This window comes from Hemibagrus wyckioides, linkage group LG05, assembly GCF_019097595.1.
Source record: "Hemibagrus wyckioides isolate EC202008001 linkage group LG05, SWU_Hwy_1.0, whole genome shotgun sequence".
In the NCBI taxonomy this organism is placed as follows: Eukaryota; Metazoa; Chordata; class Actinopteri; order Siluriformes; family Bagridae; genus Hemibagrus; species Hemibagrus wyckioides.
The window spans coordinates 14,536,781-14,553,874 of record NC_080714.1 but is presented as its reverse complement, the minus strand read 5'-3'; the positions used below and the strand labels follow the sequence as shown (position 1 = coordinate 14,553,874).

The 17,094-nt window shown below is 38.5% G+C and overlaps 1 protein-coding gene across 2 annotated transcripts in view; it reads right to left on the bottom strand.

The window, feature by feature from the left end:
- Window positions 1–4,038, bottom strand: part of efna5b (ephrin-A5b) — an 83,593-nt gene extending 79,555 nt beyond the window's left edge. The window contains exon 1 of one of the 2 annotated variants that reach the window (XM_058389976.1): window positions 2,998–4,038. In XM_058389976.1, the coding sequence (XP_058245959.1) occupies window positions 2,998–3,122 (125 nt within the window). In that variant the 5' untranslated portion in view covers window positions 3,123–4,038. The remainder of the gene's footprint in view (window positions 1–2,997) is intronic. The other variant, XM_058389975.1, reaches the window with a different exon arrangement.
- Window positions 4,039–17,094: the final 13,056 nt, after the last annotated feature.

Genomic DNA, 17,094 nt, shown 5'->3' with positions numbered 1-17,094 from the left:
ATATAATCTTTATACAGAAAATGAGTTCATTTGTCACTCTAACTTCACAGAACATTCTCATAAGTAACCACGCTACGGCTGAATATGTGTTGCTGCCGTGTGAACATATGACCCCTGTGTTCAGGTCTTCAGCAGTTGTAAAAACGCAGCCAAAAGGCTGAGACAGAGGCAAAGTAAAATCATATTCATTAATTTTCTCAGCCCAGCATGGTGTTGGGAACCAGAGAGAGTCACAGCGACTCGAGAGAAAAAGGGAGGAATGGGAGGGAGGGAGAGTGTGATTGCTGCTAGACCTCTTCACTGGGCACTTCGTAAGCATGGGAAAAGTCCAAAACAAGTCCCTTCACTACAGCCGTTAAGAATAGCAATGGGAATCAGCTGAGTAATTAAAGCAGTTAGCAGTTCAACTCTGCAGCAGAGGTGTGAGAATACAAAACTGACACCGGGAGAGTGCCAACAAGGTGAAGGCCAAAAAAACATTTGACTAACAATAGATTAGAGAGTATCCAAATCAACCATAGCTAGAAGCATGGTTAATACTTATTTTATCATTTGTATGAACCACCAAAATGGTGGGTTCAGTGTTTTTGCACCTATATTGAGGACATTAAATGGTTGACTACATTTGAGACACCATAAGGCTCATTCACAGGCACACAGATTTTTAGTCGGCTCTTATGATTGTACAATAATGCTCATTAGTCATATGTATATATGAGTCTCTATTCATCACAAACAGAAAGAAAAAAGTGTCACTGTAGTGTACATAATACACAAAATCACTATTCATTCATCCAGCCATTCTCTTATGAGGCTTCTTCCTTTACACAGTCTCTGAACACAGGGCAAACTTAATAACTGAAGAGAAGAGTACAAAAGTTGAAAGACTATCATTGAATTTTCATCTGTAACAAATTGCAGTTACAACAGTACCATTATTTTTATTAGTATTAGTATTAGTATTAGTATTAGTATTAGTATTATTAATATTATGCCGTTTTTTCAGTAAGCTACTGTTCTCGCCAGCACATCTGGAGTAAATTGCTTTTTCTCGACAGGGCCGCCAGTCAACTGGGCCGAAAAATGTGAACTCTAATAAAAGTGTGTCTATCAGCATAATGTATCAGATTAAACTTGACTTTGCATTTGCTGTGTTTGAACAAAGTGGTGCATAAATAAACACCGCTTAAAGCAGGGGTGACATGCTGACCACTAAACTCGAGCAAGGACACACACACACACACAGCAACTGTACATGGAAATTCTATGCATATAAACCATTTAATTTTTTTTTAATTATTAATTAATTAATTTATTTATTTATTTATTTTGTGAGCACTTCTTTCAACTTATTATAGTAACTTTAAAGTTAAAAATGTTAAATCTTAAAACTGAAAAAAAAAATGTGTCATATCAAAGTGAAATTTGGACAGTGTAAGCCAACCCTGTGTCTTAAAACTTCTTTCCGAACTCACAAACTGACATTTTACATGATGTGAGTAAAACATTTTTGGCGAACTGGCCTGAGATAGACAAAACATATATACTCTATAATAAAGGGAGAATGAACTAGAAGTGGGCTATATCTGGGCACTATAAAGGCATTACAGAGAACTTATTACTGTGTGAAGTAGTTAATTTTTCTCCAAAAAGGTAAAATATATTAAATTGAGTTAATATTTTAGTATGTAAAGTGTGTATGGGATTAGACTGTTGTGGTTTAAGTCACTGGAAGTTTGAAGAGTATCCTGACGCTAAGCGGCTTCGAGTCTCTCTGTGCGAGAGTCATTTATTTTAAAATGAATCGTTTCTATTAAAGTGACTCAGCGGGTAAACCCCAGTGATGAACTAAAATTAATTTTACTTTTAGGGTTACTGACTTTCTGTTTTAGCTAAAATTGCGCAATAAAAGCTGTATTTTAGCTGACTTTGCTGTAGCGATGGGAAGGCTTATTGACTTCTTCTAGTCCAAGAAAACGATAAAATAATAAGATCATAAGAGATTGTTCGAGAAATGATGAAACTATTAAAACAACAGTTTAACTAATTGACTAATGCTTTAAACGTACTTTTGTCGGATGCAGACGTGTGAGGACGGTGAGGAAATATATCTATTTAGAAATGTTGTTTACAAGAAGTGTATATTCAGTCACTAAACCTAAACTCGGCAGTCAGGCTGAAGTAAGTTCACTAAGGGGATTCCCGCTGAACATTTCAAACCACCTTATGCGCCTTTGTCTTTTCTGATCTTTTGCAGGTGCGATTATTATTATTATCTTTATTATATATAAAGAACATTAACAAACTAAATAAATATCTCATCATTTAATGAACTGGACACATATAAGAACAGAACTTTAATGATCGCAGGTGATTTGTATGTGAATGTGTCGTATACTCCTGGAATATCACAGCACCAATGAATGAATGAATGAATGAATGAATTTATATACATTTAGGCTACTGTGCCCCTTTACTGCACAATCCTTGAGAAACCCTTCTGGCCGCTGATCAGTGAAACAAACAAAGCAAGACCCTCACGCTTTTAAAAATAGCTTACGTGTTGTGTGAAATTGTGCAAACTATCTCGGTACAAGCCGAATACTGATTGATAACTGAATGCTGCATCGTGTGTGTTTAATATTGTTATTAAAGGAGAAGTCCACGCACGGCGAGGCGCACGGCAGTCAGCGCGCGCTCTTTGAATGAACACCTAGCGTATTCAATTAACTCTTGTAAGGATGAACAGGCACACCGTCGTTAAATTACCACCTAATGTTAAGTAACTGTTGCAAATGTCAATGAAGTACATTAGCAGTGTGGATATTTAACGCAACACCGGCACACCAGCGCGTGACCTAAGCTCCATGCTCCCCTAAACGCACGTTTCTCCGTTCCTAACATTGTGCTCGCGGAAGTGAAAGTTTGTTCCTGTTTGCTCACACACTGTCAGTCCAACGTGAATATTTTGGAGAGAATACAGAGAAGCATTCTCACCTGGGGTTCGTGCGGTTCCAGTAGACAGCGTAGCGGTCGGCCATCACCTTGGAGCTCGGCTCTTGGCTCAGCACACACATCCACAGCAGCACACACACCAACAGCACCATTTCCACTTGCAGCATCACTACAGCCGAGATCTGCGTTTTATTCCTTTCTCTAAAAGCCAAAAGCGAGACTGATGCTGTGCTATCAGCTTTGTTTTTTTGTTGCTGTTGTTGTTGTTTTTCTTAGTCACGTTTCAGTTGTATTTACATCGGTGGCCTCGAGGTCCTCAGCGCACTGTCGGATTCGTATAAACAAAGACAAGCAGTAGAAAAAATGTGAAAATGTCCAGGAGCTCGTTTATTTCAAAAAAGAAAGAAAAAATCAGGCACTGTCCATAGAATAGAAGACCTATAAAATACCGGGCAGCTTATTTATAAAAGGCGATCACAGTCCATGGGATGTCTGGTTTCGACTTTAAGCGCTGGCGCTGCCTCCTAACTTCATCGGAGCGACCATCTCTCCCAGCAGCAGCACAGCACATGCACCTCCAATGGCAGTGACAGCTCTCAAGAGCAGAAAAAATAAATAAAAAAACAGCCTTGTGTAACAGTGTAAGCAACCCTTAGAGCATGTTTCAGTCCAGCCAAATCAGTGCGATCCTTTCCCTTTTCTGCCGCTTGTTACATTTGTCTCACTAAAGCCTCAACTCGTGGTCGCTTCGTAGCAAAAAATCACAAGGCTGCGTGTGTCTCTGTGAAGGGAAAAGAAAACCGGCGGAGGGCAATATCAGCGCATTGGGATAACTTTTAAAACGCCATTCTCGGTAGAAAGCGAAGCTGGTTTCTGTCTCTTCTGTTTCTCCAAACACACACTCCAAAAAAAACCCGAAAAGTAGTGTCACGGAGGAGATGGGGAGGAGTCGCCTGGCCCGCCTGAGAATCTATCAGCTACGATCACGCCCGAAGTCCGAATACCATTCCGGCGCGTCATGCTAATCATCAGCCACGCACAGCTCACTATTCAGCACGGTGCTTCTGCTCTCTCTCTCTCTCTCTCTCTCTCTCTCTCTCTCTCTGTCTTTCTCTCTCTCTCTCTCTCTCTCTCTCTGTCTTTCTCTCTCTCTCTCTCTCTCTCTCTCTCTGTTAGAGAAGGAGGAGGCAAACCGACGGTCAGCTGGAAAGACTGATGAGAGATTCAGTTACGGGAGGACAAAAAGCAGCACCATTGGTCCAAATGAGGATGAGGCGTTACGGCGGGGAGAAGGAATTTCTTTTCTAACCTTGACATAATTCAATTAATAACAGGTACCAGAGAGAGAGAGAGAGAGAGAGAGATTAACCTGTATTTCTCTACAATCTAATGTCCAATGGTTCTATTTTAGCGTAGTAGAAAATCATTATTTTATTGAGGCAATCTATTACTGTTAACCCCATTCAAACATAATAAGTCAGTGGACATGTTCCTGTTTATGAACATCTTTTAATTAGTATTAATAAATAAATATGGAGAATTCTTCAGGTGCTAATTTTTCACATGGTCTAATATTTCGATGCAGGATTACACTAGAAGCTTTTAACCCCAACCTCTGGACTCCATCTGTGGCACATTGCTAAAGCTCGTCAGATTAAATGCCAAGCAAGTGATCCCCAAGCGAGGGACTGAGATGCACTGCTTTCAGCTATAACTGGACTCCAATTATTTTAACTGAGTTTAACAACACAGAGTTGCAGGGGAACAGAAAACGCTTAACTGAACACATACACACAGCTCCACTGAAATACTACATGTCTTTATTAGATAAAATAACATGCTGTTGCACTTGTTGCATTTTAAAGCTGTTGATCTGCATTGCGCATGCGCGGCTTCGCGCCCCCTCGCGGAAGTTCGACCTCGGACATAGTGAGGTAGGCTAACAAACATTAAGATACCGTCGGCTCCATAAGTATTTGGACAGTGACACAATTTTCATAATTTTCAAAATCCACCACAATGGATGGATGAAAGAGAAGAGGATGGAGAAGGAAAGGATGGGAAGAGAAGAGGATGGGCTCATTATCCAAAGCATAGCACATCATCTATCAAAATGGTGGATGCCGTGTTATGGCATGGGCATATTTGGCTACCAGTGGAACTGGGTCTCTGGCTTTCATTGACGATGTGACTGCCGATAAAAGTAGCAGGTTGAATTATGAAGTGTAAAGAGTTGTATGTTCTTCTCAGATTCAGTTAAATGCTGCAAAACCGATAGAAAGGTGCTTCAGAGTACAATAATGACCCAAATATTCAGTGAAAGCAACCCAAGAGCTTCTTAAAGCAAAGAAAATGAACGTTCATGTAAATGTTTGTCAGTTACCTGACTTCAACCCAGTTGAGCATGCTGTTCACTTACTGAAGAAAAACAGTAAGAAAGACCCATAAACAACCAGCAACTGATAGCAGCTGCAATAAAGACTGGCAAAGCATATCAAGGGGGAAAACTCAGCATTTGTTGATGTCTATGGGTTTTAGACTTCAGTCAGTCATTGACTGCAAAAGACTTACATCCAATTATTAAAAATAATCCATATATTTATTGTTTTAGTTTGGCTATTTTGGGTTTTATGAAAATACAGGGACTGTAATTCCTAAATGGTTAATGCAATATTTTTTTTAAACCATGTGAATAAAAACTGAAAGTCTACATTTCAATCATAACTTTATTGATTTTCTGTCCATCATGGTGGAGACTGTATATTGCACAGCAAAAAGGCAAGGATTAAATACAACTCTATAATGTTTATGCAAGACCATATGTACACAAACCAAGCTCTGAATGGTTTGTTCACCACTCTAACAGTTAAATTATTGTAGAACTGTGTAGGCTGCACCGGTGCTTAAATGGGAGTGTATTCAGTGTAAATGAAGTGGCAGAGGTTAAAGATATTCAAAGGAGTTATGAATGATAAACAACCACAAGTTATAATTAAGGATATAAGATTTAATAAACTTGTTGATTTAGGGTTATGGCTCAACCAGTCTTTCTTAACTGAATATATGCCATGGTAGATTTGTACTACTGAACAAGTAGATCTCAGCACACTGTGTGAGTTAGGCTTCAGGGTGTTGGTGGACATTCATCTCCCTTAATTATAGCGTGCACCATGCCTCCTCCACTCCTCCACTCCAGCCAGCAGAAGCAGGGGGGTGTATGAGGTCATCACACCAACGCCTTCATCACAGCTCCTTTCCAAGCACCGAATTTTGTATTGTACTTTTTTCCTTTTTTTTTTGCCAAGAAGTGGATCTCATGAAATTTTTTGGATGTAATATTTTCCTTAGAATCTCATGCTCAGGCCATGAAAATCTCCAGGAGACAGGCAGTGAAATCTGTAATATTAACCTAGACCAGCTGTCTTACAGTGAAAATTGAATCATGTTAAAGCTGAAAACATTGTGACATTCATATTTTATGCTTTGATATTTTATTATCGAATTTTTCAATCAATGTACATTTGCATTTGAACACTGGTTCTCTACTTTCAGCATCGTATTTATATGCATAACCATCGATCGACAGTCAAATCATTTCTCACACATTTCTCATAGACCAGTTTGTATCTGTTTCATATTAAATAAGTATGGAACTACAAATAGCATTTGATAAGGAAAGCTGAATTTCACAAAGCATTCAGTAGTATATAACAGTACAGGAAAGCAATGTTCCCTCATTTTTTCTGGTATGATAAAACTGTAAAATGTAGGCAATGCTGTTTTAAACATCATGTAACACATTTAAAGGGATGTTCTGTAGATACAGAAGAGTAGGGACACTGGATGCTGTTCAACTGACATTGAAATCCCTGTCTTATCCGGTCCCTGCTGCCATATTCAGGACTCCCTGTGCCAGCTATAGAACAGCACTTATCATTGCAATGCCCCAAGTCAGATCTGCTGGTGATCATTTGTATACAAATCACAGGCCATGCTGTAATGCTGCCTTGGCCAAGACAATGCAGTCATTGTGAAAGAGGATCTGGGTGGCACTTCTGCACATGGCCCTGCAGTGCACTGAGACACAGGCAAACACAAACATACGCGTGTAGCCTGTGTGCCCAAGCCAAAAACCTCAACACAACACAACACAATGCATACCTCAGAGAATGTCCAAAGCCTCATGCTGAAATTTCTGCTGTGCTTTCCATCAATTGTCTCATGTAAATGATTAATGAACAGGATAGCAGGGAAAAGAATGGAGGGCTTACAGCCCATAAAATGACCCTCTGGATATTGCATCATACAAGTACGGATACACTGACAAATATACTAGTCCTAACAGCCTAATGCTGTTAAAGAGGAAACAAATTACATACTGACAGTCATGTTCTTATATCTGTTTAAGCAATGCGGCTCAGCACATTAAATTTTAAACAAGTACATAAATATTATTAGAAACACTGCAGCTGAAAATGTAATTATTCAAAAAAGACTGCTCAAATTATGATCCATGTGAGGAACACTAGCATATAAATATTATAGTATTGGATTATCTCATTTTCCAAAGTATACAGACAGCTAGAATCTTTCCATTCACTCCACCACATCAGATATTATTTCTCAGAAAGTGGCTGCTTGTGCTCATATGGACTACAGGTAGGACTCCACATTATTTCACTGTCTGCTTCCTCTTTCGGTCATTTGCTTATATTGGTTTTGATATTTTATCATAGTTCCAATTTAACCAAACTTAACAAGCAACTCAGACACATCCAACACCAGAGGAGGTTATATGGTTAGGCTAAGCTGTGAAAGTGGCAGAAAATCAAAAAGATGCTCGGACTTTCATTTCTGCTGAATGTTGATGAAATATTTGATTAAATAGGCCTTTACCATGTCTTGAGATTTTCTACCTAGCCTGGATCTAAGACAGCTTCATTTGTTCTGTTGTGGCTGTGACTGTGGCTGTATAGTACTTTGGCTATATATAAAAGCATTTTGACAATGCACAGAAAGTTTATTAAATTGTGCTCATAGAATTCTGTCTTTCCAATTCAGTCTCCATTGTTCTTATCAGTTCTTCCAATACATATTCCATTGAGTCAGGCGATAAAGCAGTCAGCAACAGTAGCCACACACATCTTAACCACAGACCAAAGTTACAGTCTTTATTAGGTCATCATTGAGCATGAATGTAACTGCATGTGTTGATCTAGCTGAGCACACGTATTAACTCCTGTGTGTGTTTACAACTGCTCCATGTCAGCACTACACACTGGTCCTCAGAGGAACAGATATCATTTCTCTTCATTTAATACAATCTCCCTGGACTCATCTGCCACATTCACAAGCAAGTCTTACTTTTTGCCCACTACGCAATCCCTCTGCAGGCTAAATGCTTACTTGGCCTGGAATAATGGAGTTTGATTCTATATGTCAGCTTGTGATGCATGGAAAGGGATTACTACTGCACTCATTATGCAACTGAACGTCTCCAGCTGCTTATACTCCTTACTGCTGACCCTTGTGTGTGTGTGTGTGTGTGAGAGAGAGAGAGAGAGAGAGGGAGAGAGAGAGAGAGAGATTATTTGAAGTGGAGTTAAGTATAGTTGATTCCAAATTGTAATATACCTGCCACTTAGGAACACTTTTGGTTTAGAGCCTTTCTAGAGGTTTAGAGAGAATTACAATTCATAATTTAATATATATAGGGTATTGTGTGACACCCTTAATTACCTGGTGTCCTTCAGGTTGCCCGGGTTTCTTCCTATCTCCACCTTTCAAAAACATGCCAGAATGTGGATTGCCTTCTGTAAATTATCCCTAAATGTAAATGAGTGTAAGAGTGTGTATGTTTGCTGCTCTGCAATGGACTTGTGTTTCATTATGTACCTACTCATCTCCACAATTTCCAGGATAGGCTCCAGATTATACCAACATATGCTAATTATATAACACATTATTGTCTTGTGTTTGTAAACCTGCATTTACAATTGTCCTCATTAGCTTGTAATTCCATAATCAGATTTTTCAGATGTTGCCATTTATAAAGGATTTGACTCAATATCTTTGTGACACCAAACTATAGCTAAGTGTCATATTGCAGTGGAAGCTACTGGATTTCTAATTTTGTCATCAATATTGGGTTAATCAAAGTCTTGTTATTGTGACTGTTTTTAAAAAAAAATAAATAAATAAAATGTGACAGAATCTCAGAATCATTAAAGCAAGCATCAATGATTTCCTGTGGTTTCCAGATCTCAAAAACATGCTAGTTGGTGAATTGGCAGCTCCTCTAGGTGTGAATGTGTGTGTGTGTGTGTGTGCATGGTTCCCTACTAGTGCAAGGGTGTATTCCCACCTCACCCCCACTGATCCCAGGAAAATGAAAAAAACATTGGTCTTGCTATAATCACAAACTCCTCTTTTTGAAGTCCACAATAAATAATTGTATTTCAGAAGCTGCTATATTACCATTCCTACTTCATTTCAGAAATGATCCAGTCATCAGGAAGACTACATTTATCAGGGACCCTGTTCAACGCAGACGAGCGGAATATTAGCTTTTATTGCAGTTTCTCTCAAAGAAGAATAATCTGTAATTAATACAAATTTAGATTTCTCACAGTGACTCCTCCTCCATGATAAACTATCTATTGTTCCAAGCCTAGGCTCAAACATGGAATTAAAACTATACATCATTGATCAAAAGCAAATAACACACAAATGTGATTATAATGGTATATTGTTGTCATTTTTTCTATGCTATTTCATAACACTGTCAGCAGAATACTGATGACTTTCCTTAGTTTTCAAGGCAACATTCAACTTATGACCAGTCAGACCATTTGAAAGTAGAACAATGCAGTTTGTAGGGCTAAGCTACAAGCATTGCTGTAAGGTCAAATGAAACAATGCCATACAAAACCTTCTCTTTAATGTGAGTATGCTTCTTTTTCATAAGATTTTAAGATTTTATACAGAATTTCAACATTCCATCTTCATCAGTTTTGGTCTGATATGATATGTATGGTTCTTCATACATATCTCCTGCAAATCTCTAACTCCAGACTGCTTTAAAGTGAGAACATTAAAATATTTCTAAGAGGCCAAGACAAACATCTTACAGATATCACACTAGACTTTGATAGCACCAGTGCTTGCCATAAACTGTCATTAATTTTCATGTGTCTATACTCTCACTCTTTGTAACTCTTTGTACTCCTTACACTGAAGGCATGTAATTATTTAACCCTTGTTTAATGTTTGCATTTTTGTTACACACCCAGTGTTCATGGATCTGGTAGACCTGTTGCATTCTGTGTATTCTAAAACAATCATATTACATTATACAGATACATTATGTAAGCTATGTACCAATTTCTCATTTGTTGGATAATAAACCTTTGTTAAAGATGGAGAGATTGAGATAGAGAGGGTTCAAATCAGACAACAAATACAGACAAAACAAGGTTTTCATTAATATTGAAATTTAATCATTTGTCAGAACAACATCAAATGGTCATTTACACATACAAAAACATTTTATGTCAATGATAAAGGTGCCAAATTGAATACATGCAGATGTATTTTATACATCACATAAAGAGAAGATTTTCATTGTGTGTTGTAAATGTACACATTGCGTTTGGAAACTGTGAACTGTGTCCTTGGTGAACTGTGGAAGATCTGTCCTGCACTTGTGTAGTAGCCATTCATATTTTTCCCAGTTTCATCATAATCATCATCATCATCATCATGTTGGCATCCATTCCTGGTGGCTCATTCCTAAAATGAGGAAATCGGTCAATTTCACAATTTTTAGACATTTACATTTATGGCATTTTGCAAACACTCACATCCAGAGTGACTTACAGAAGTTTTAAAGTCTCGTCAGTAAATTTGTAGATACACAGACAACAATGACAGAGGAATGTGTGATCATGCATAGCTGACCAGAAATCTGTGTTTTAAGAACTTTTTGTTTATTTCTGCACCTGTGTATGTATGTGCAAATTAGAAAGCAGGAATTCAGAAATAGAGAAATTTTTGTGGATGACGCATGAGAAAGGATAGAGATTCAGAGAAAAGACACAAAAACTTGAAGGTGTAACGCTAAGACAACACTATGTGTTAATACTTCTGGATGCTATAATAATAACGTTTAGCAGTGAGTGGCTTAACTAGCATTCTGAAGGAAGAGTTTTTCTATATAAAATATATAAAATTCAGCATTGTATATATCATATCATATCGTGTCATATCATACCAGATGAAGGAGAAGCAGTGTGCGCTCTACTGACTTCGCTCCCATTAGTTGCTGCACCAAGTTGCTCCATATTTGCATAAAATTTGCTCAACTTTTTCTATGGATACACCTACATGTAGTCACCAACGGTTGCTGTCACTCATGTTGCTGGAAGTCGCCAGCTCTCACTGAAACTCGAGAGTCTCTGGTTGCTTTGTCATTGCAAATCGTTGTATGTGTAAACGTAGCATATGGAAGTTACAGACAGAGTAAAAGTCTGCTATCAACATTTCTTTGCCATTTATATCACGGTTATCTGTGTTTTTCCCACAATTTCTTAGCTCTCATTACTCACAGGTTCAGTAGACCTGAACACGACATATGTAATATAAATGAGTGGGGGGGGGTGCACAGGGGGCTTTCAGTAATAATAAACATATTTTTTAAAGCAAATGATCCAAGGCAAGTGAAAGTCAGGTTAAAATAATAATTGATTGTAATATATTTCACTAAACATTGAAAAGGCTATCTAATAGACCCAAACTCCATATAGTACTTAATTTAATTTTACTGCCAATGACTAAACAACATTAAAAATGGCATAGCTGACTTGCAAATTCACAAGGTGCACACACAGAACATTTCCTTTGGACTGAGAGTATCATGAGAAAGTGTCTCAGAAGTCTTAAATAATAGTTAGCTGGAGTACACCCGAGACACACCCACAATAAGTCATTAGGTCATTTTAGCACAATACTTCAGCAGAATGTGTCAGAGAAATTAAAGTTTCTAAGTTCACACCCCAAGTGCACTGTGGAGGAGTTGCTGTTTTCTGTGGAAAGACTTTTTTCTGGCTGCAGCATTATTCAGAATTTAAAACAGCTGAAATGCACCTCTGTGCAGAGACACTGAGGACATTCCCAGACTCACGCAGCACACCCAGTATTTCTGAAACTGATAAAAGTGCAATATGCATTTATCTAGTATGGGATTGTTCTAAATAGTGAACAAATGCACACTTTTGCTTCTCATTATACACTGGCACACTGTAATAGACTTTCAGTATAACTATATGTCAATATGAATAAATGAAAAATGCCTAGGGCGAAAAACCCTGACAAAGGCCTCTTATGTATGGACAGTGCTGAAAGCTCAATTAAAAAGTGGAAAAAACTGGCATGAAATACATATGAAAAATAGAGTAGAATGTGAGTAAATGTAAACAACCAAGAATGAATGATTTGCCATATGCAGTGAGTGAGTTCCAGTTAATCATTAGCATTATAAACACGGATTTATGAAAGCCATAAAAACAATAACAAAAAGAACAGTATTTTTCAGTTGTTTTTTTTATATTTAATTATGAAAAAAGAAACCCCTGTATTCTTCCTGACTTTTATATAATGATGTTTTTAATGTCCATCTCCAGCAGCTTCAGTGGAGCTTTGGAGGATTTGATGACATAACAGCTACTTAAAGAATGACTGGCATTGAACCATCACCTACAAAGCAGCTACAAAGCAGCATACACTAATTGTCATTTCAGTGAGAGCGGCTTCACCTGTGTCACATGCCTGCTGCCTGATTCAAGTCCTTATGTCCTCAGTGTCTTGCATGATCAAAGAGAACCTACACCACAGGTAAAGTGTTAGAAGTCAGATTGGGGAGGAGAAATGTGCTTAGCTTTAATTTCTGGTGACTGGGGAGAGAAATATATTTCAGTGATGGCGGTGCTGATTAGCTGACTGATATGATTGGGGGAAGTTGTGTTGTGTTGAACCCCACACCTTGACAGCTACATGCAGCTTAACCACAGGAGAACACTTGAGAGGAAGTGCACTGCTGTGTCCTGTGTCAGTTCAGTCAGTCATCACACACACCCACTAAGTAAACCTCCATGATAATTTGCCATCCTTATATATTGTTTGATATTTTTTTGTGAGTGAATTACTTTGTTAACAGAAATAACATTTAAAAGTGAGTAGCCACATGGCATTGGCTCATTCATTCCATAGCCTCACATAAAACTATTCTCTATAGCATTGTAAGATCAATATTTGGACATTTTAATAATGCACAAGCAATGATGACACTTCAATGGAGCCACTGAAACCACCTTTGTGTATAACTGCCGTGTCTAAGCAAGTCAGGTGCTTTTGATGATGATATTTTTTGGAAAAACAGGAGGTATTTAGAAACATATACCTCTCTCTGTGTGTCCATCAGCCCCAGGCCAGTCAGCCTAGCTGATGCACCACCTGCTATTGGTAATGTACCAACCCTGCAAGTGACGACAGATTTCCAATAGATATAACAGCAACAGGCCTGAAGGCACTGGAAGATGTGAGAAACTTTTTTTTCTCTCAAACAGAGTGATGAAATAGAGTATCCTGGTGCAGATAGTTTCAAATGAATGGACGGAAGCAACAACAGAAGCATGGAGTTGAATCCCATTTTAACTCTGGTTTTGAATCCCAATTTAACTTTGTTTTGCTGGTTTTTCACAAACAACACCCGACAAGCAACAAAAGCCGCTATAAAGGATCAAAATAATTATGAATAAAATGCAAATTATATTCGAAAAAACATCCAAATCCAAACAAATGTAATTAGCCAGCTTGCTGCATTGTGTAATAGAATACTCAGTGTCATGTGAGTTACTATTCTGCTGCTGAAATTTTAGCTGTAAGCAGATTTGACTGGATTTTGACTCTGTCATGATGCAGATTTAGCAGACATGGCAGGAAAAATGACCAGGCTGAGAACACTGGGGATACACCACCTAAATGTCTGCCTTTGTTCTGAGATGTCAAATATCAGCATGTCTGTGGAAAGTAGTACAAGATCTCTGGGCCACTCTTTTTCTTTTAGTTCCTCAGTTTCATTTACCACTACAAGGCTAATGACATACAATACTTCCTTCCACACAGAGGACACCTTGATCTTGTCAGACATCTCAACTTGCCTGAAAGACATGACATTCTGGATGAAGGATTGCTCTCTCTCCAGCTCAACCTATCATCATAGCCTATTGTCATCACAGCAAGTCCTTAAATTTTAGCCCTCCTCCCACTGTCCAGCTAGGCTCATTGTCATTATTACCATCAAGGTCCACCAGAAGCCTTGGGGTAATGATTGATGACAAGCTAAGCTCTCAACCTTGAAGATTTTCTCTGTCGAAAAACAGGAAGCTCGCATCACTTCCAGACACTCGCCATCTCACAACTGGTCCACTGTGCTGCTCGGCTAATCCGCTTGCAGTGACGATGCACTGAGTGAAATTTTATTGAAGTTATAGGCTCTCATCTACTGAATAGCTAATTGAAGTCCATCTCTATTTTTTTTTTTTTTTTTTTTTTTTTTACAAGAAATCATTCATAACATTGCATCCTGATCAATAGGAAGTGCTTGTGTGATACCACCACTGTATGGTGCTGGTCACTCTTTTGGATGTGATTTCTTTAGATGTTTCAAGTATTCTTGGACAATGACAATTCAGTCATTTAAGACTGATGCAGAAACACATCAATCATGGTTGCTTTACAATTTTAAAAACAAACACATTAAAAACAGAAACAAAACAGCTGCCAGGCTCAGAATCCAGTCGCATATCTGCTCATAGTCCCCCTGAAGTCCTATCCAGGTATGTGCCAAAAAGCCGGTACAGCCAAACAGTCTTTCCTCTCATAACAATCATGCAAACACTCTAATCAACAAGCGTAGCAGGCATACCATAGTCCATAGTAACAGGAGGACATGCGTCACTCATCACTGCATTCTTTTTCATTTATATACATAGGTAATAATAGGATATGTGGCCTGGGAAGGGAAGAAATTAAAAGTAATGTTTGCCCTTGAAATGGTGATGAAGAGATTTGAACTTTCTAATACCTGTAATCAGTGTTCAGACATCATTTTGTTGACAACTTGATCGACATAGGATTGATAATGAATGTTAGAGATGAGCAGCGGTGGCAGAAGCCTTGCTGACAGACACAGAGACGTGAATAAACAGCTAGAAAGATAAGAAAATACTTGCATGTACATACAAGCCCCAAAAAATAGGTTTGGCACTTCAGACTAAGACGTTTAGCTGCTTGGAAAAGGAATATGATACCATATCCCTGAATCTGATGGTTATCATGTGACTCACCACATTATTAAACATGTCTTATTAAATAGAAATGGAATTTTTTTTTAGAAATAGAAAGGGAAATAGCTGTTACATTAGCCAGAATATTTTAATTACATGCATTTTCCCTTTGATGGAAAGCCATCTGGAACCTGGTTTTGCATCTCCCATTTCATATCACAGCAGCATTTATCATGTCAGTGAGGAAGACTTGGTGGCTTAAGTTCCACACAAAAAAAAATCCTTACGTTAAATCGGTTGTTTAGATTGGCTGTCTCTAAGAAAATCCCAGCCTGGACCTGGTGGATGAGGTCAGAGAGGAGCGGTCAATAATGGATTAAGTCAAATTGCTCTCCTGTCTGTAGAAGCACAGCAGGAATTGCCTGAGTAGCAAAGAGGAAAACGTACAATTTAAAGCTCCATTTTTCACTCACAACGAGCTCCTAATTGAGGATCAAGTCCCCTTTCAGCCATCCACAGATGTACTGTAATTAGACCTTTGATTTGAATGTTGTACCTTGTTCAAACTAAGACCCACAAGTTATAGTACAAACACTAAAGTGCTCCTCACCACCTCTGGATTTCATTATCTGTTTTGGGGCTTTTTTTGTGGTCATTTTTGGGGTGGCATTGCCAAACATCTGTCACTTTCACCCTTTCACACACCAGGAAGGAATCATGGGAATACAAAAATCAGTGACCTTTTAGCATGTCACTCTTTCACACATTTTAGGGAAAACATGCCTTATAATAACTAAATGAGCACCACATGTGAGGAAATACCTCTATAGTCTTGGGAATTGATCATTCAATCAAAATGAATTGGGCTCATGTCAGAGCTGGAATGTTTGGAAAAGTTGTGACAAATCATGTAAACAAACTTTCTGGGTTTTTAGGTCTGTGGATAGGGACTTAACACTGCTAGGCAGTAATAGTGACACATTTCTGTATGTGTGGGAGAGTGTGTATCACCCTCCCTGTTACCATAAACAACAGCCAAGCACTGTGTTTTCTAATTGCCTATAAAATGAGGAATTTTGATGGTTTTCTTCACTGTTCTCCCATGGATTCCCTGTCTTGATTACTATGTCTCATTCCTGCAGCATGTGTAATAGTAATTCCTGTGTGTGTGTTTACTCTCTAATCAGAATATAAGTCTACTGCTGTTTATGCTGACAGCAATAGATGAGACATCATCTTCACACTGGTGATAATTCTACCATTTTCTATAGAACCGATCTGGTGAAAGAGTGCCTCCATTATCATCAGCAGAGCAGCAACCCTCCGCTTGCCATCCATCGAAATCAGAAATGAAACCATCTGCTTTTACCATCTGTATTCTATTTGTTAATTATTCCTGGGCCAACCCTGTTACTTTCTTTCCCCCTCCCCACTTGTTATACCTCCTGCCTCACTGAAATACCTCTAGGCATATTTTTTGTGATAGGTTAAAAAGGACTGCATGGACATTCAGGCTGTCTGAGCCATGAAGCTTTCAACATCTTAATAAAGATGAAGATTGCATCACGTCTGGGGTTAATAATCAGCTGTCGCTGTCGTTTTTGCCCTTTTGTGGGGGGGAGGGGGTATTTCTCTTCATAAAGGAAGGTTTTGATCAGAATGCCTTGGATCCCTGTGAACACAACTGGCAACCATTAAAGGACACAGTCAAGAAACAATGTTTGGGTAAAAGCAGAATTAAACATGGATAATCAGATTTTACTAGAACTCACTTCATACCGCTTTTTACAGACTG